This window comes from Lethenteron reissneri, chromosome 37, assembly GCF_015708825.2.
Source record: "Lethenteron reissneri isolate LAM-NWPU_2019-01 chromosome 37, ASM1570882v1, whole genome shotgun sequence".
NCBI classification, from domain to species: Eukaryota; Metazoa; Chordata; class Hyperoartia; order Petromyzontiformes; family Petromyzontidae; genus Lethenteron; species Lethenteron reissneri.
Window position 1 is genome coordinate 11508122 of NC_083815.1, and position 19975 is coordinate 11528096.

At 45.6% G+C, this 19975-nt stretch overlaps 1 protein-coding gene across 1 annotated transcript in view; it reads right to left on the bottom strand.

The window, feature by feature from the left end:
• Positions 1-564: 564 nt before the first annotated feature.
• The window catches only part of LOC133351475 (uncharacterized oxidoreductase YjmC-like), a 29638-nt gene continuing 10227 nt past the window's right edge, over positions 565-19975 (bottom strand). Inside the window, exons 2-11 of the mRNA XM_061566706.1 lie at positions 19379-19527; positions 18474-18662; positions 16070-16131; positions 14596-14644; positions 10949-11052; positions 10301-10436; positions 8547-8665; positions 5907-6002; positions 5294-5404; positions 565-2800 (exon numbers count right to left, since the gene is read on the bottom strand). Of these exons, the coding sequence (XP_061422690.1) occupies positions 2741-2800; positions 5294-5404; positions 5907-6002; positions 8547-8665; positions 10301-10436; positions 10949-11052; positions 14596-14644; positions 16070-16131; positions 18474-18662; positions 19379-19527 (1075 nt within the window). The 3' untranslated portion in view covers positions 565-2740. The remainder of the gene's footprint in view (positions 2801-5293; positions 5405-5906; positions 6003-8546; positions 8666-10300; positions 10437-10948; positions 11053-14595; positions 14645-16069; positions 16132-18473; positions 18663-19378; positions 19528-19975) is intronic.

Consider the following 19975-nt stretch of genomic DNA (forward strand, 5'->3'; position numbering starts at 1 on the left):
ATTTAGTGTAATTTTCTCTGTCTACACTCGTTTTGTATCGTTCTTAGGTTCTGCTCTGTCTGTGTGTCTCCGTTCCTCTTTTTTATGTTTTGTCTTTCTTTGGAATTTTCACACTTAAATTCTAACTTAGCAATCTTTGAAATACGTAATCGACCAGGCAATGCGTTAATTGTGTGTTGACCGACTCTCTGTGTCGTTTTACATAACATTTCGATACTTTGCTAGGTTATTTAATTTAGTGTGTTCTGTCTCCCTCTAAGCCTGCTTACCTTACTCCCCTCCCTTCGTACTCATTGACATGTAAATGTTTTCCCTACCCCCTCCCTCTCTCTGCCTCCGCCCCCCTCTGTCTATTTAAGGCCACCCCACAGAGACGATCACCTCTCTCTGTACCTGGGTTGCTCTCTCTATGTATCTTGGTGATATCTGTCTGCTTATATGTCTGTCTATAGTTTTCTGGTTATATTCTATGTCGCTATTTCATTATACCTGATGATGATTGCTTGTGTTGCAATCGAAACGTCGTATGCTATTATTTAATTTATTATTTTATTTTTATACGTGACTTTACCGAAAAAACCAAAGAACGAAGCTTCACAGTCTGTTGCCGTAATGCAGCACCGAGCCTGATGACGATTGGCTGCTCCGTGTCCCAAAGGCAGATTTGACTCTCGTGCCCTGAGACTTGGCCGGACCGTTCCTCGATTCATCTCCGCAATCATTTCGTGTTATCAAAAGATTATGACTCGTGGTGTCACCACACGTTCAAATGGGAAAGCAGTAGCTGAATCGAAGGCAAATTCTGATGGGGAGTCTGCGGCTCACTCAAAGGCAGTAGCGACGTCGTCACTCTGTTTTACGAGGACTGGTGTATTATGCTGCACCTGTGTACCGCCAATACGTATTTTTTTTATCAAATGAAGAGGGTCTGACGTCGGGCAGTCAAATGATCTACATCTGTGAGCTGATTCAAGTTGATATCCCAGTTGCCCACAAGGGGACGCTGCGATTAGGTGTGTCTAGATTTTCGTGTAACACCATTTTAAACAATCGGAAATTCTGCGGCAACCAATGCCAGTGATGATTGTTGGCAACGATTGCTCTACAAGTGCCGAAGTGGATCATGGTCTTATAGAGCGAGTATGGGGTCAGTGGGGTCTATCGGTGTCTGTGGGGATATAAAGGGGTCTTCTTCTTGCGTACGGCTGATGGAGATGCAGAGCAACAACTACTATTTCACATTCAGGTGGTCAAGACAAATAACCACAACATATAAAGGTAATAGAAATAAAATAATAATTTTATTTCTACTATCTGTTTTCTTTTTATTATTTCATAATTTATTTTATAGACTAAATATATTTATTAAATAAATACAAATCTTTTCGTTACTTATTTTTACCGAAAAATGAATCCTTGCAGTCACGAAAGCTTCAACTCTAGAACTACAACAGTAGCCAGCGTAGTAGTGGCGCTGTGATGCCTCAGTACTTGTGGACCGGGCATTTCATCGTTATGCGTGTTATGGTTAGTTCTGGATTACCACGGTCGCACACTGGCGACTTTTTACTTTTACATTTGTGCATCAGGTATCCGCGTCTGCCATGATTTGTGCGGATGCGGTTGAGGGTGGACCACGAGGTTCGTTGAAGATAAAAACCAGGGATCTTCTGTCTTGGGTCTTTCACGAGGTGTTGGCTTGTGAGTTTTTTTGAACGCCATTCAGTCATTGAAAAGGATAAACAGCGTTGACTACCCCACAAAGTCGTAGTAATATTTGTCAATCCCAGAGGGATGATTGCCCAAGTCACAACCTTCAATTTGCGAGCAGCTCACTACCTCTGAACAACTTTGGTGGTTCATGTCGTCAGATAATAATAAACTGATAGTTCTATGCTGCAGCAATTAAGCCAATTACAATGCGATTGCTCATTAAACTGAAAGTAAATCTATTATAATTCCATACTGAAATTGTTATACTGCTGTATGTCATCTTAAAACATAATCCAATACTATATTGTTAATTTTAGCAACAGAATATGAAGATGCCTACCACAATACTTTTTAATTTCCAATGTACATAACTACAACATATAAATTGTTTCTTCACACTTAAAGTTGAGCGTATTTAGTGTTCATTTCATTTCTAAATGTACACTTTTTTTTACGAAGAAACAGTGTTAACAAGATACAATCTTCAGAGTAGCACCAGGCATTGGGTTTGTTCACCGTTAAGAGATTATCAAATGTATCATTGGATCGAATAAGATTTTATGAAGCATTTTGACAAGGGCTCTCCACAGTGGGTTTTTTTATTGTAATTTTTACAACAATAATGACGCTGGCTCTTCAGCCTCTTCGGTTCCTGAAAAAGCTTCTAAGGACACGGAGCCAAACGTGGGACGTCGTGCCGAACGACGCGCTGTGCCAACAGCGGAAACATCCCGAGGGGGGCTGCAGTGTACAACCACAGCACGACTCGCCTCTTGCCGTACTGCATGACATTAAAACGCAGCGGATGTCTGTAAAACCCAAAAAAGTCGTCGACTTGTCCAAAGCACAAATTGAATGCCAACCTAAGCACTTCCACTATCACACCCCCCCCCCCCCCCCCCATTTAGTAGAAACGTACAACGCATTCCTACGTTCATCAACACCCACATTGCGGAACCAGACGATAGCGAATGATTTAAAGCTCTTTGCGTACAATCCCACTTTTGTGTCCGATGCACTTTGTTATTCATTTGTCCATCACTGACACTGGCAGGGGTGCAACGCCCAGCTCTTTCGCCACATTGTTCTGCAAGAATAAAAAGAACATTTCACACGATTATGGCGGTACCAACTACCACCAGCAGCTCCTCTGTGTGTGTGTAACCTTGGCCATGAACACCAAATTGTGGACCACAGAACTTCCCACTGCCACGAATATATACATTTGAAGATGGTGCATCTGCAATGCAACGACTCTCAGACAGAGCGATCGAACGGCTTTGTGGCTGAGTGGCAAAGCATGTGGCTCACAGTAGCTTGTGAGTTCAAATTCTGTTTGGGAGTTGACTCATTATTCATCTGGGGTCTATATAATGAGTCGCGCTTTGTGTGGAAGTCAAAAAGTGTTCGCTCTATGGAGAAACTTGCCCCTGTCATTATGATGGGGAATGTCCCCCCATTGGTGCAAAGGCTATCAACAGGAGATGAGCACCGATACTTCGAAGCTCATATGAGCAGGAAATTCCTGGGATTTTTACTGCAGTATTTAATGCAGTATTTACTTTGTCACTACCAGGGTCCTGTTTCATCAAACACCGACATTTTTCCACCTTTCCTAAACTAAAGCAAAAAAAAACATGGAAAAGGAAAAATCACCTGAGGGGTTTCCCCCACTCTAAAGGTAAATCTTCTTATTTCGTACGGCTGATGTAGATGCAGAGCAACAGCTACAATTTAACTTTCAGGTGGTTCAAGTCACATGACCGCATCAGGCGCAGCGGAGTGTATCGCTGTGATGTCTGCTTCGTATTTGTGGATCGGGGATTGAGTCGTATTACGTTGTACGGTCTGTTCTGGATAATCGTAGTCACACGCTGAAGCGTTTTTAATTTTCCATTTGTGCATCAGGTATCTGCATCTACTGCCATCGTTTGTGCAGTGGATGCGTTTTAGGGTGGACCATGAGCTTCGTGGAAGATCAAAGCCAGAGAACTACGTTGGGTCTTTCACAAGGTAAACAAGAAACCTCTATCTTAAATTTGGAGCTTTCGTGACTGCAGGAATTACTCTTTGGTTCTTTCGGTAAAGTCACATATAAAGATAAAATAATACATTTATTATTTTATCTTTTTTACAAAGAGTAAGAAACCTCTTCTGGACTTACATTGAGTCACGCTCGGCTAGATTCCCTCCACCATTGTATCACTACCAACGATACCCACCTGACGTGGTGGACACCACGTGACACGGATACTCAGTAAGTATAAATAGGCCCACATCGCCAGCGGGGTCGGCTACAACGTCACCTGCCTGTGCCAACGCTCCTCTACTGTCGCATCCACTGCCTCCCAAAAACCAACCCCTCGCCCACATCGCGGGAGGTGGTAACAGGTAAAGTCCAGGATTGCCAGACAGGGCGAAGTATGGTGGGTGGTTCGACCACCTGGGCCGCTTCGTTAACCAAGAAGGCCTGTCTGGACTCACCTGGAAACGTGCTGGCTATTCAGGCAGAAGAATAGCCTCAAGACCTCCTGGTGCCACCCTCGATCACACCATTAGCATTTACTAGACGACGTGATTGTCAGGAAGCTTGACAGCACAGACGTCCGCATCACTCGTGCCATGATCAATGCAGACGATTGCTGGACTGACCACAGACTAATTCGATCAGTGATGACTCTCAATCTAAACCACAAACACATCAACTGACCAAAGCTACAGAGGAAAAGAGTCACGGTAACCAGACTAAAAGATCCAGCAGTATAGGCCCGACTGAAAGAACTAGCTTAAAGACTCAGCACCAACCAGGCTTCAGGAAATGTTCATGAGTACTGGACACAACTGAAGACGGCATTTATAACCAGCTGTGAAAACACCATTGGCTACACAAGAAGAAAAAAACTGTGACTGGTTTGATGACAACGACCAGGAAATCGCAGGCCTCATTGACAAGAAGCGGAAAGCATTCATCGCCTGGCAACAACACAAACAGTCTAGCCAGAAAAATACAATCATAAGGAGGCCAAATCGGAAGTACAAACTAAAATCCTTGAACTGGAGAACAACTGGTTCAGACACAAAGCAGAAGAAATAAACATCTCGCAGATTCCAATAACCCACGTGAATTTTTTAAAACAACCAAAGTCTTATATGGACCATCAAAACAGGGCCTTGCACCACTTCAGTCTAAAGATGGGACAGAAATCTTCAAAGACAAAAATGCAATCATCTCCCGCTGGCAGGAACACTTCAGCACTCTTTTAAACTGCAACGCTGTTGTAGACGCTTCTATATTCAGTGAGTTTCCGCAACACTGAGGATTTAGCTGGAGAACCAACGATGCCACTGGATGCTTCTAGATGCTACTTACACACCTCAGTCTTTGTTCAGCTTGCGTACGCATTTCACGTGTTATTACGGGCTGTGCTTTACCCCTATATTGTATATTATTTGTAATAACCCGATTTTTCCCATAACGTGGTGTTCTTCAGGAATGCAACTACCACCGCGTTGTAGGAGAACAGACTGTAGGAATGACAGGGCGCTATGCGTGTGGTGCTGCTGTCTGTGGCCTTGGTACCATGTGGCTCACGACGTGCACAGAGTAGGGGATGCCGCCCTTGCCCTCGCACTCGGCGATGTGCTGGCGCTCCGGGTCGCCAGGCACCAGCACGCTGGTGGCCCCAGGCGCCTGCCAGCAAGTACAGCACACACATGGAATATCAACGGAGGGCAGAGGTTGGGTCCAGTAATGACAAGAAATATATGCGACTGGACAGATGGGCAGTGGCGGTGCCGGTGGTGACTATGCACGCCTGAAATCCGGTGCCGTGGAGGCGATGAGGGGTTGGAGGATCACACGAGGTGTTGTGAAATCCCCTTCCCATGGGCGTCGCACGGTTTGAAGTGTATTACGTTGAGCTTCTTTCACACCGTACGTAGCCGACCATGCTAAACAGAGGTGTGGTCGCGTGGACTTTTCTCCAGGTCCCCTAGTTTTTCCCTCCACATTTAGAATCAACGAGTATTTGACTGCTATAAATGTCCACATGATAAGCCACTTAGGTGAGCTATCATTTGTGGCCAGGTCGCTTCTGGAAAAGAGCTACATAGCTCAGTGGGCCTTACCTGCTAAAATAAAATAAATTAGTTTGTTTGTTGTGTCATTTCCGAAATGGCAAGTGACCTCGTACCGGCGGCAAGTGGCGGTGGATGCTCAAGAGGTCAGCCATGCGAGACTCGAAGCCTGGCGCAAAGCAGCTGAGATTGACGGCGACGAAACACTGCCCCTGCACAGGTGAGCACACACACGTAAGCATACACAGGTGAGCACAAACAGGTGAGCACAACAACAACCGCCATTCGCCACTAAGTGGTGGTGACGTCACCACGACGCTTTTGCCAGGCAATGTACACCTTGAGGCCCCGTGAAGTGTCGAATGCCCGCTGGCAGGAGGTCACGGGGCAGACCCAGGTGCCACGGGTCGACTGACTGAGATGACTGGCTGATGCACCACTTGTGCCCCCTACTGTGCCAACTTGCTCTGCTTTAGCCACCCGGCGCTCCGCTCGTTGTTGTGAGCGTCGATCCTCCGCCCTCCGTTGTTGTTGGAGGGCGACTGCCTCCAACTGCCCAGCAGCGTCTTTCACGAGCCTCCTCCACAGAGGCCTTGACACCGCTGGTACCAGTCATTGGCAAGTCCACTCAGCTCCACATCCTCCTGTACCACATCACTCCATCTCTTCTCTAGCCTGTGACACGCCCGTTTAGCCCCCTTTATCCGGCCGAATAAAAGCTGTTTAGGCATGCGGTGACTAGGCATGCGGGCTACATGACCCAGCCAACGCAGCCTTGCCTGCCAGAGGAGCTTACCGAGGGGACTTTGCCCAGATCTTTCAAGCATTTGTGAGCTCCTCGTACAATCCAGCCTGGTTAAACCCAGGATGGATCGTAGGCAGGCCAGCCTAAATGTTTCCAATCGGCGAAGATGCTCCATGGGGGTCCATGTTTCGCAATCGTAGATAAGGGAGGGAATGACTGTGGCCAAGAAGACATGAAGCATCGTGAGGAGCGACAGACCAGGTAGCTTCCACACAGCGTTACGCAACCGATGAAAAGATAATGTTGCTTGACTGATTCCGAGTGAGACCTCTGCTGTCAAACCGGAGCCGGTCATGAGCACACTGCCAAGGTATGGGAAACTCTCCACTCTCTCCACAACTGCCCCATCACCGATTGGGAGTTGTGGGGGTGGAGTGCCCGATGGTACAAAATACCCAGGCAGGTGCTTAGTTTTGGTGGGGGTGATGGTAAGGCCCCACCTCTTAGTGGCACGCTCCAGTTTCAGCAGCAGCGCCTCCAACTCCTCCTCTGAGTGAGTGGAAATTACCAGATCATCGGCATACATAACGTGGTTGACCAATAGGGAGCCATCCCTTGACCGCACCCGGGCATCGATCACCCTCCCATTGTATCTGTACCAGATGGAAATTCCTCTGGTACAGCCATCAAAGGCTTCACGAGCTACGTGGTCGAAAAATATGTTAAATAATTTGGGAGTCAGAGGACATCCCTGTCGCACCCCAAGGTGAACAGGGAATGGCTCCGACTCCCGGCCACGTAATTTTACCCGGGCCCACTCACCATTATGAAGGTCCTTAATGATCGTGAGCAGAGGGTCAGGGACTCTGAAAACACGAAGAACAACCCAGAGCCCAGGCCAGCTGATGGTATCATAGGGCTTGACCAGGTCAATAAAGCAAAGATGTCAGTCTTGTTGGAATTCCCTACACCACTGCTGTAGCAAACGGACATAAAATATGGCATCTGTGTAGGACCACCCTTTCCTGAAACCACATTGAGCCTCCGCAAGCCTCTCCTCAGCGTGCCTAGCAAGGCGATGTTGAATAATCCTTGTCAGGACCTTTCCCGGCACACTGAGGAGTGAGATGCCCCTGTAGTTATTATAGTCTGTGCGGTCCCCCTTCTTAAAGAGGGGGACCACAAGGGCATCCTTCCAATCCTGCGGAACACGTCCAGTGGTCCAGAATGTTGTTATGATGTCATGTAGGGCAGCCTCTGCACAAACGCCACCCTCCCTCAAATTGCGTTTGGGAGATTATCTTTGCCCGGTGCATTTCCTGGTCTCAGACTCTGATTGCCTTCAGTACTTCCTCAACAGATGGCACCTCAGCCAGCCACTCACAAGGGGAGACTTCCTCCTCCAATATTTGAGGCACCGCAGTCTCAGCAGGGTTATCCCCACTTTGTCCCACGATGTTTTCCATGTCGAGGGATTTTCCTTCCCTCAGAACTTCACAGAAATGCTCAGCAAATCTGCAAACCTGTTCCTGGGGGTCGGAGATTGGATCACCGTTTTTTGCCCTAATGATGGTAATAGGTGTGGCGCTGCAGGTTACTTTTTAATGGTGTTAAATAGGGATTTGTAATAATGAGCCATTGAGGCAGACTCCATCTCCTCAGCAACCCGCGACCACCACCCATCCTTGCAGCGCCTCACGCCTCTCCAAACCTCCGAGTGAAGGCTGCGGTAAGCCTCCTCATTCTCTGACATGGAATGCTGTAGACGATTAGAGTGGGCCAGTCGCTTTTTCTCAGCCATCCTGAACACATTCTCTGTCAGCCAGCGTCTCTGTGAAGGTCTGGACTGTGTACCCAAAGCAGCCATTGCAGCTGCCTGAGTCACATTCCTAAACCTCGCCCATTTACCCTCGACATCTGCAGGAGTGGGGGACGATACCAACGCCAGCAGCAAACGATGATGAAATTCTCGCTTGCAACATTCATCAGTGAACAGTTTTGAGACACCTACGAGGTCGGCCACGCGGTTGGTCTCCCTCCAGGTGCGGACATTCTTGCTGTAGGTAGCACCAGCCATGATGCCGCAGAAGACCTCCACCATCATGCCCAGGCCGTAGCCCTTGTAGCCTCCTGGCGTCACCAACAGGACGGGAGAGAGACTCTCATTGGATTACAGTAGAATCCCTCTTAACGACGGTAATTGGTTCCACAAAATCCGTTATTAAGTGATTTGGTCGTTAAGCGCGGATAGGAAATACACGTTAAAGGCTTAATTCGTTCCGAAAGCATTGAAAGTTATAGCCTTTTTCACCCCAAAAAAGCACTTTATAACATTTAAACAATGTATATCAATACCTAAAGATACTAACAACATTATGAACACATAATATTTAGATAAACATGGTTAAACAATGCATTAATTCATATTTACTGTACCTACAACAGCCCGTCATTAACTGGGGAATGGTCGGTAAGCGAACACATTTGGCTCTATGGAGGTACTACACTACTCTACACTACACTATACACTACACCACTATAAACTAAACATTGGGCTCTATAGAGACACTACACTACTCTACACTCCACTATACACTACACCACTATAAACTACACATTGGGCTCTATGGAGGCACATCGTTAAGATATTAGTCGTTAAGAAGGGTGGTTGTTAAGAGGGGTTCTACTCTACACTACCATACACTACACTACCATACACTACACTACCATACACTACACTACTATACACTACACTATACACTACACTACTATACACTACACATTTGGCTCTATGGAGGCCCGCCCGTAAATGATTAGTCATTAACAGGGGTGGTCGTTAATAGGGGTTCTACTGTAGTGGGGGGAAAAAGCTCAACGCAATCATCAATACCACTGTGTATGGCTTTAAAAAATGACATAATAGGCAACGTTTGAGGCAATGGCCCCTCTTCATGTGCTATGAAGGGTCATTGTTCAAAACGTCACCTCTTATATATAACAATTCAAATATATAATGTGCATTCCATTCTAGGATCCCAATGCGCAATGCATGGAAAGCAGTGAAACAAAAAACAGAACCAGGGCCACCGATCAAACTAGAGAGGGAAGACCATTTTAAAGAGATGGGTTTTCAAACCAGATTTAAACATATCTACCGATTTCCTGATTTCAAGTGGCAAGGCGTTCCATAGCATGGGTGCCACACTAACAAAAGCCCGATCACCAAAAGAGCACAACCTAGAGACCTGGGAGTGCTGAGCAGTCGGAGATCAGAACACCTTATGGACCTTGATGGAATATATAAATGTATTAGTAATGTGGGATGGGCCCTTTTAAAACCCTATAGGTTGATAGCAGTATCTTATATATGGGGGAAGTGACCAGCATGGTAAGGTATGGCTGTCAACCCCCGTGACTCGCGGTGCAATGTGGCTCGCTCGCGTTATAATAAATAGTAAATAATATAAGCTAAACCACAGTCCGCGGTAACACGTGAGATGTGTACGCAGGCTGAACAAAGACTGAGGTGAATGGGTAGCATCCAGAAGCATCCAGCAGCATCCCGCCTCGTATGATGCTACGCCAAGGCAGCCCTACCACCGCTTATTCCTACTCGCGCGACATAGTTTGGTTCACTCAATCGCGTTATAGCTGATTCGCATCCGCGTGATAAAAAAAAAAACACGTTCCCTGGTACATTCATCGCGTTATATACAATTCGCGTTGCGAAAATAACATGCGGCGTTATGGGAGAACAGACTGCACCTGTGGCTTCGGTTCCTCCCAGGGCCAGAAGGCCTCCTCCGTCCAGCACCTTCTGCGGGTCCTGCGTGACGGCGCCCTTCGCGTCGCAGCCCCAGCCCTCGGGAATCGTCTGCTGGTTGCGCGCATGCAACTCGACCTGCGCGCACGCGTGTGTGGGTCCCGAAACAGCCCGGGGGTGGAACCGGCAGAGATTTACGTGAACATCGCCACGTCCCCTCCCTCTTGTGATAATTTCATCTTGGTAACCTATAGCGAGCCGCTGTGACAGGTTCATGGAGTTGGCCAGATATGTACAAAAAGGTCCACAGAGCTTGGGCAATTTGTTGGCACCTGCCCTGACCGCCTTGGCACTTGTCGGTGGTCTGCCGCGCCTCTTTAGCAAAAACTCGCGCGTGCTACAAATGTCGTACATCAGCGTTTTGAAATGCAAGTGGCTCATTTTCCACCGCCGTGTAAAATGACGACAGAAGAGATTGGTGCCAGGAAGATGTGGCCGCTACTGGAGCATATTGGCACAAGGCAGGGGAAATTTTGGAAACAAATGACGAAATGGGCAGTGGGACACCTAACAGGCTATCCGCCTGTGGATCGTGACGACGATGATGATGATATAATATTATTCTTGCGAGCGCGTGGTGGTGCGGTTACCTTGCCCAGTGCAACGGCTGACGTGGCCATGTCCAGCACGAAGCTGTCGTCCTTCCCAGCTGGTGCCGCCACGCTGATGGGGTTTGTTCCCAGAGTGCACTGCAATGGGGTGGCACCCGAACAAGGGAGAATGTCAAGGCCAGAGACATACACGCACACGAGAGCCCCTGCCGACGTAAACGCTACGTGGCCAATTGCGGAGACAATGATTATATATATTTTAAAAAACAGAATTTGTTTTCTCTGTAAGTTGTGCTCCTCGCAATGTTGAAAATGTCGATTTTTATGACGCGATTTTATTTAACTCACTCTGTTGTTGTCGTATCCTGAAATCTTGTAACTAAATTTTAACCCACTTCCCAATGTGGTATCGACCGCAAACTTGGTATACTTATGTCATTACTGATGACAATATTATATTATATCATTAAAAATAAAAATAAAACTTTTTTTACATGCTTTTATTTAACTCACTCTGTCTGTTGTCGTATCCTCAAATCTTGTAACTAAATTTTAACCCACTTCCCAATGTGGTATCGACTGCAAACTTGGTATACTTATGTCATACTGATGACAATACTATATTCTATCATAAAATATATTTTTAAACATTCTGTTATATATGCTATGTTTCGGCTTGGGTCAAATTGTCCACGCTCAACTGACGTTAGCTGTAAATCACCACGGCCCCTTACGCTATGGCAAGCTTCGGGGCCACTTCCTGGAGTCGTGGAGTTCTGCCATTACTTGTACGGTACATTTAATTAAAGCGTGTTTAAAAAAAGTTGCTTTTAAATACTACTTATTGTTGTTGAAATCTTCAAATTGTGATATTGATTGGCTACGTGACGTTTGAATAGAATTGTTGAAGACAAAAACGCGCTGATAAATGGAATCGTAAATAATCTAGCACGATTTGACTTAAAGTGTTGACATTCATTGAAACACATTATATGGTGTTATTCATTGTTGAAGCTGTTTAAATTGTCATCATCATTTTTTCATGCCTATACATTTGCAACCAAACCAAATGCACAGTTGCCCTGTTTATTGTATTAAATATCACTTGAACATTCTCCATGCAAATGTTAAAACAAGACAGGTACACCCACCAATTTCTCTAAAATGGGGGAAACGCCAAACACTAAAGATTCAAAGCACTGAAATTTTGCATTAGACAGCGGCATATAGACGTATGAATACCATTGACACCTGTACATTTACACATGAGATGTATACTTCATGCAGATATGGCAGGAGAGTAGTGTTTATAACTGAGGTGTAACATTCTAGAACAATTAGGGGAGGGGGTCATTTAGATCAAAGAAAAATGTCAAACTCATTAAGGTAGCGGCACAGATACACCCATTTTACACTTGCACATCCGAGCTGAGCCAGCAAGGGCCCCCCCCCACATTGGCATAGGTGGTTTTCTACTGGCAATCTGCCATGCCGAGCCAGAACGAAATCGTGATTCAAGAACCTCACCAGACGTCCGATTTTAGCTCGGGGACAAACAGGGCCAGTGGCGAAGCTGATGAAGCATTCAAAAAATGCATTATTTTATTTTACCAGGCAAGGCCCACTGAGCTAGAAATCTTTCTGATTGAGAGGGGGTCAAATACTTATTTCCCTCATTAAAATGCAAATCAATTTATAACATTTTTCACATGCGTTTTTCTGGATGATTTTGTTGTTATTCTGTCTCTCACTGTTCAAATAAACCTACCATTAAAATTATAGACTGATCATTTCTTTGTCAGTGGGCAAACGTACAAAATCAGTAGGGGATCAAATACTTTTTTCCCTCACTGTAGTTAATCTTCAGAAGTGACCTGGCCATCACAAATGACAGCTCAACGAAGTGGCTTATTACGTGGAAATTTACAGCAGCCAAATACTCTAAATGCATGTTTCTAAATGTGGAGGGAAAAACCGAGGACCTGAAATAAAATACACGCGACCACAGGGAAAGCATGCAAACTCTAAATATACAGCAGGTGTCAGGGTTGGGATCGAACCACCAATCTCCTGCATACCAGGCGAGGTAGTTAACATCTCGCCAACGTGTGTCCTCAGTACACTGTAAGGGCACGGTATCACAGTGTCATCTACACGCAACTCAACTTCTTCTCTATCGCAAGTGATGTTAGCGGCACAGCTCGGCTCGGCTTCTGCAGTGGAAAAAAATTTACTTTTCTCCTCCAGATCCATGCCGGGCCGGCTCGTCACTGCCCCGACACAAACTGGGGCAAGAAGCCTGGCAAAACAAGGGCATGGAGCAGAGCAGCCCACGGTGGGAGACAGCCCCAGGAAACGACAACAAATCACCGAAAGTAGCCAGGAAGGCCCCCGGGCAAGCTGGGGCAGGAGCGGCAACCGAGCGACATCACAGTCCCGAGAGACGGCAAGCGGAGGCAGAGAAGCGGCAGGAGGAGGCGGCAGGCGGCAGGAGGCCCTCTGCTGGCCTCGGCTCAGGAGCGGGCTGTGGCAGCGAGGCAGCGGTCACACACAGGTAAACAAGTACTTGTTGTTCTCATGGGCTGATTTCTATACGAACCACTAATCCAGCAATATACGGTGTTTCTCTAACGGTTTTATCCATTGTGAGATACTATGAGACGGCATTTTCACGAACTTAATAGCTCATTGGCTTCCTCCAGCATAAATACATATTCGGATTCTGATAAACTTTCTCTATCAATTAAATTAACTTTTATTTTAAGGTGCCTTTGTGATACCAAGCTTCCTGTATATTAATTATAATTCTCCAATAAAATGTAAAAACCATGGCAGAATAATATATATGCCAATCTGAAACCATACATTTGGCGAAGCTTTGTGAATATTCGTTTGTGAATGCCAAGCTGAACAAGTGACTGTTAAAACTTTTTTTAAGCTCGTCAACTTCTCAGCTGTTCCCTCTTTTGGACGAGGTAGGGAGTCCCACGATGGTCGGGGCCATATAAGAAGCAGTGTCGGATCATCCTAGTAGCAAGAGTAGCTACACATGCTACGGGCCCCGCACTTTCAAGAGCCCCGCGCTAAATGCTTTCAAGCTATCAATTACGGTTCAGTGATTCTGCACTTGCTCTACTACTATAGTACTATACTGCCTTCAACTTTTACGAACGACTGGGTGTTTAAGGTTAGCTATTTGTCGTATTATCTGGCTGTATAGAAAATGAAAAAAATACAATTACTGTACTACTGAAGTTAAAAATGTGTGTTTTAATATCTAAGTGTTTGTTTCTATTTAGGGTCCCTTCATAACATATGATACATGCCCCGCACTAGCTTCATCCGGCATTGATAAGAAGTACAGGAATGGGCCACATGTGTTTGTGATTCATTCAACCACACCGCTCAAAACTACCGTCCGATTAATAACTTTTACGAACACATTGGCCTATGTAAATATTAGTGCCATTTTAATGTTCAAATCCTTCAAAATCTACGTTAAATTTCCAGCGGGACTTGTTCGCACACTTCACATGTGTGAACACATGAATGCCTCGACGTGTTGTGCAGGCAAACAGCGTGAATGTTTGTTTGTGTGTGCCGCTGCTTGTGCAAAGGGGAGTGATCTGGCTTTAGGAGTTGGTGCGTTAACGAGGCACGTCGCTTGGCACGAGACTTACTTCCATTCCCTCTCGTTGGCACAACCAGCGGAGAGGTGTTCGTGAAGCTCATTCCCTAGAACAAACAAGCAAAACATGTCGCGTTTAAATATCTTAATGAATTTCATTCATGTCAACGCTACTGGACATCTGCGAAGAAGAGCTTTATAGCTCATCGGATTCCTCCAGTGTTCATATTCTGATTCTGTATATCTGCACGAAATAATGACCGTGCCACTTACTATTAGCGCGTCAACCATATTTTGGAATTAACAAATTACGTGTTTTTAAAACTGACCACGTAAAGCACGGTTATGAGAATTAACCGAGAAATCGAATTTTAATGACAACTCATTACACGGTAAGCTCTGATTCCGATCTCGCAATGGGGCATCAGTTATCGCTTATTTGATGGCTATGAGCTATTTTGTGGAAATTCCACCTTCTTGTGGTGGAGACCAGTCCGTAGTATCATTACTGTTGACTTCCTGCAGAGCGTTACTCATCATCATCGGCTCGGTCGGGTGACAGGCTGAGTGCGACTGACCATGTGTAATGTCCCAGTTCCAACAGAATCGGTCACACAAGTGACATAGGAGCTCACGAGGCAGCTGGGGTGAGCTGATGGAGGATGTTTAAGATGGTGTGGGCGATGCTTGGAGTTGATTAACCTGGGAGCCAGTGGAGGGGTTTGGGGACTGATGTGATTGGCACTGTTGTGTGTGCCTGGACGTAGGGAGGCTGTATGCGGCATTATACCCATTACAGAATGACGAGTACTCATATTGACTTCCTGCACGGTATACACCTTAGATGATTTGTTTTGTAATGTTACTGTTTTAACAAACTTATATTTCTAACACGCCGTGTTAATAATGAACAATAAGCTCCCCACTTTCTGTCCCCCCCCCCCCGGCCCCTCCCCCTTCATTCCCACCCTCCTCCCGTGTTATGTTAGTTATCTTCTCCCCTTACCCCCCCCCCCCCCCATAAAAAAAACTTTCACTTCTCTGCTAGAGCCGCCCCCCCCCCCCCACCTGGGTAGGGCACTGAGCCCAATCCCCCCCCCCCCCCCCCCGCTTCACTACGCCGCGCCGATCTCGGCCTTTTGTTCGTGGAATTCCTGCACCCCCCCCCCCACCCTTCTTCTGTGATCGGTGCTCTGCTGAGTTGAAATACAATCTATTTAAATAAAGATGAAAAATAACAGGGTTGGGCCTTCAGGTTGGAGCGGCACGACGTCCGGGGCTCTCGGCACGTGGGGCGACGTGACGAGCGACACTCGGGATAAGCCGGTGGGGGGGGGTGGAACAAAACAATGTGGGAGCTAGGAGAATGAAGATTGTAATATTTCGGACTACCTCTTGAGGGAAATCTTTGTTTTACCAGAAGTTAATTATCAAAGTTTCTACTATCCACACACACGCACAGTGAACGTTGTGAGATGTTGATTAATCGTATTTTAAAAGCTGAAGACCGTGGAAATAACAGCAAGATTTACCATCATGCCTTGCTCCAGCGCTTGCATGGAGTAGAAGCCAGCGATTCCATAATGATTTGAACCTGGGGAAATAGAAGCACAATAACTGTATTCACATTCTGCATTTGAACATAATAAAAGTTTACAATTGAATGATGTCGGTTGGATGATCAAACATCTGCAAAATATTCTAGATTTGGAGCTTTCGTGACTGCAAGGATTCATATTGTTAGGTTTTTTTTTCGGTAAAGTCACGTAGGTAAAACATTAAAATTAATAAAAGTAAAATAAAATAAAAATCACGACGTTTCGGAGGCAACACAAACTATCACGTTACCATACATAGCACACGTGACCAAAAAGATCTCCAAAATTCTAAACAAACATAAGATCCAAGTCCGATTCAGTACAGTGCATAAAATCCGTGATCTGATTCCATCTGTGAAGGATGTCGTTCCTGACTTACAGTATCCTGGAGTCTACAAATTGAGTTGCATTTGTGGTGATTGCTACATTGGAGAAACGAAACGTCATGTTGCTGATCGTGTCCGCGAGCACAAGTCAGATCTGAAACACGGCAGAACTGATTCTTCGGCCGTTGCCGATCATTGCTACAACTCGGTGGGCTCTCATGAAATTGTCTTTTCCGAGACCAAGGTTCTCTGCAAACCTGCTGGCTACCATCAAAGGTTTGTACACGAAGCCATACAAATATACAAACACAGACATAATTTCAACCGTGATGATGGTTACAAACTGAGTAATCATTGGAAAGATGTGATTAACCATGCAAAAAAGATTTAACTACACTTATTTGGCCAATCTTATTTGACAGACAACTATTACAGGTTATTGATAGAGAGCTAGGCTTGTTTTACCATGTTTAGTTGTTTCTTTTTTCACACTATTGTTATGTAGGCCAGGCTGAGTCACAAACCATACCTCTCGATAACAAAGGCTCACCCTCTTAAGCCTCACCTTACCATATGAATAAAAAGTGTGCCGTACTTGGCCCTTCCCCCCTCTCCAACCATTATATATACGGAGTGGTAGCTCTTGCAATCTCTCATTTACTTGATACAGCTGTCGTGGCTGTGACGGTTCCACCTGAAGACGGAAGCTTGTGTTGCCTCCGAAACGTCGTGATTTTTATTTTTATTTTATTTTACTTTTATTAATTTTAATGTTTTACCTACGTGACTTTACCGAAAAAAAAACCTAAGAATATGAATCTGCAAAATAATTATAAATACTCTTCAGCGAGGGTATTAATGTTAACATTTCCACGTGCAGGAAAATGAATAAATGTGTAATAGGGGGGTGGGGGGAAGGAAACACTTTGTGAACATTGTAAACCATTTCTCTTTCAGGATAATACAACCAGCGTGAGTTGTAAACTGCAGCCGGCTCTCACGTAACGCCCCCCCCCCCCCCCACATAGCGCGAATTAGCAGTGACGCGATTCATCTTTAAGGAGCGTACTTCACACTTACGCTGTGCGTTACATCGTCACGTGCTCGAGAAACAAAATAAACCCAAAAGTTGTCAAATGAACATTTTCTAAATAAAAACAATGATTTCAACAATAACATTTCAAAGTAAATAAAATATTTCTGATGGGCGTCACCGCGTGATGGCAGTGTCACCGTCTGGGTGTTGCCGTCAGCAGTCAACACATCAGCCTCCAGCCATCACCGTCGTCTCCCCCTTACTCCTCCTTCCATCACCAATCAGTGCTACGTTTGTTGTCCTTACCAGGCACCTCCGATTAGCACGGTTGGCGACGTATGGTGCGAAAGAAGTTCAATGCATTCATCGTAGATCTGTGCCGCCTTTGAATCACGTGTGATGCTGCAAGCTGCCCATGGAAGCATTCGAGAAGCCCTAAATATACTCCTTATTAAGTATTGCTTTATAAGTAGTAATCTATTTAATCTTAATTATGATTCTTTTATTCTCTTCGGTTTTTTCGGTAAAGTCACGTGGGTAAAAATTAAAATAGAAATAATAATAGAAATAAAAAAAATATTTTTTAAACATTTTTTCTATTATTATTTCTATTATTTTTATTTTTACCTACGTGACTTTACCGAAAAAACCTAAGAGTATGAATCCTTGCAGTCACGAAAGCTTCAAATCTAGGAATCTTTTATTATTTAACTCAAGTATTTTTTGGAATTTTCATAATATTAGTCAGTATTAAATGAACACGTATTTTGTAAATCCAGGGCTAAAATAATTCAGTGAAATGAGTCTTCATTTTTCTTTGGAACCCCCCCACCGTCTAACGTGTACAATGTCAGGGACGCATGTCACGCATTATGCGAGGGACACCTGCACATGGAAATCGGTAAAGTGTTTATATTTTTGTCAATAGTCAACAGATGTATTCCATCCACAGTCAACCGCGCCGATGCTGCCTTACCCCGGGCCACCACCCATCCAACGCCACTCTCCTTGGCCTTCTTGATGGCCAGGTCCATGCAGAAGCTGCCCACAACCGGCCCAAGCAAATTGTTTCCATTCACGAGGGCGGTGGCTGCGGTTTCCTTCTCAATCGTTGGTTCCCCATCCTTCTCGCAGATGCCCGACTTGATGTCCTTCACGTACATGTCTACACAGAGAGAAGTGCAATGGCAAAGCAGCCTGGAGGTGACGATATGGCCATGTCAGTGACCCGTGTGAATGTCGCCAAATCTTGCTTTAGCGCTTCTTTATCAAGTCACGCACAACTTTTCATGCATGGGAATATTTTTTACTGCTTTTTTTGGTGGCAATTTGCGAAGAAGCTCCCAGCACATGGCCCGAAACGTCGGACATCGTGCTGAATAGCACGCGGTACCACCCGACAACACATAGAACTATGCAGCAGCACAACCGCGAAAACGTGTTCAGTCGTACTGACACACCGCTTTGGTAGTACAATGAGATGGTTAAGACGATAAACATTTTTTTGATATTTTACCAGGTAAGGCCCACTGAGCTATATAGATATTTTTCAAAAGTGACCTGGCTATCATAAATAATAGCCCAATGAAGTGGCTTATCATGTGGAAATGTAAAGCAGCTAAACACTCCAAATGTATGTTGTACGTTGATTCTAAACGTGGAGAGAAAAACCGGAGGACTCGGGAGAAAAATCCACACGACCACGGGGAGAGAGACACGCAAACTCCAAATATAAAGGTGTCGTGGTCGAACCCATGACCTCCTGCATATCAGGCGAGGTAGTTAACGTCTCGCCACCGTGACACTGCGTTGCTAAGGGACTTCACGCTACGGATGATCTGTAGCCGGTGGCCCCCGGCGTGCACGCGTAGGAGACTCTACCCATGCGGTTGAGGCCGTGGCTGTAGTGGCCGCGGTAGTCGCCCTCCACCAGCACGTCGGCCAGGGCCTTGGCATGCGCCGGCTTTGTCTTGACGGCCACCATGCATTGCTGAATGAACGTCTTCACGTCCGCTTTGGGAATCAGACACCTGCACCGCGCACAGATCACGCAGAGCCCAGTCGCACACACAACAACAACAACCACTGTTCGCAAACTAAGTGTGGTGGTGACATATGCACCACGTCGCCTAACGAATTACTGACTGAGATGACTGGCAGTCGCATGCACACACACATACAAAGGCACGGTTTCAAGCGACGTGGAGCAACAACCGAGTAAATTTAATGCAAACGTTCCCCTCTTCAAACTGACGTTTCGGCATTGGTTCTTATCGAACTGTCATTGACTCCTTTGTCATTGCACGATTCCATCAGCATCCATTCAGGACAAACAAACTCTGGATCCGTTCTGACATGCAGTGTTTAATGAGCAGATTCAAGCAGCGTCCTATCAGCAGGCCCTACAGTGCTGACACTGTAGGGCCTAAAGGGTCCAGAAGCGGCCCAGAGTTTACTTGTACGGAATCCACCCCTATT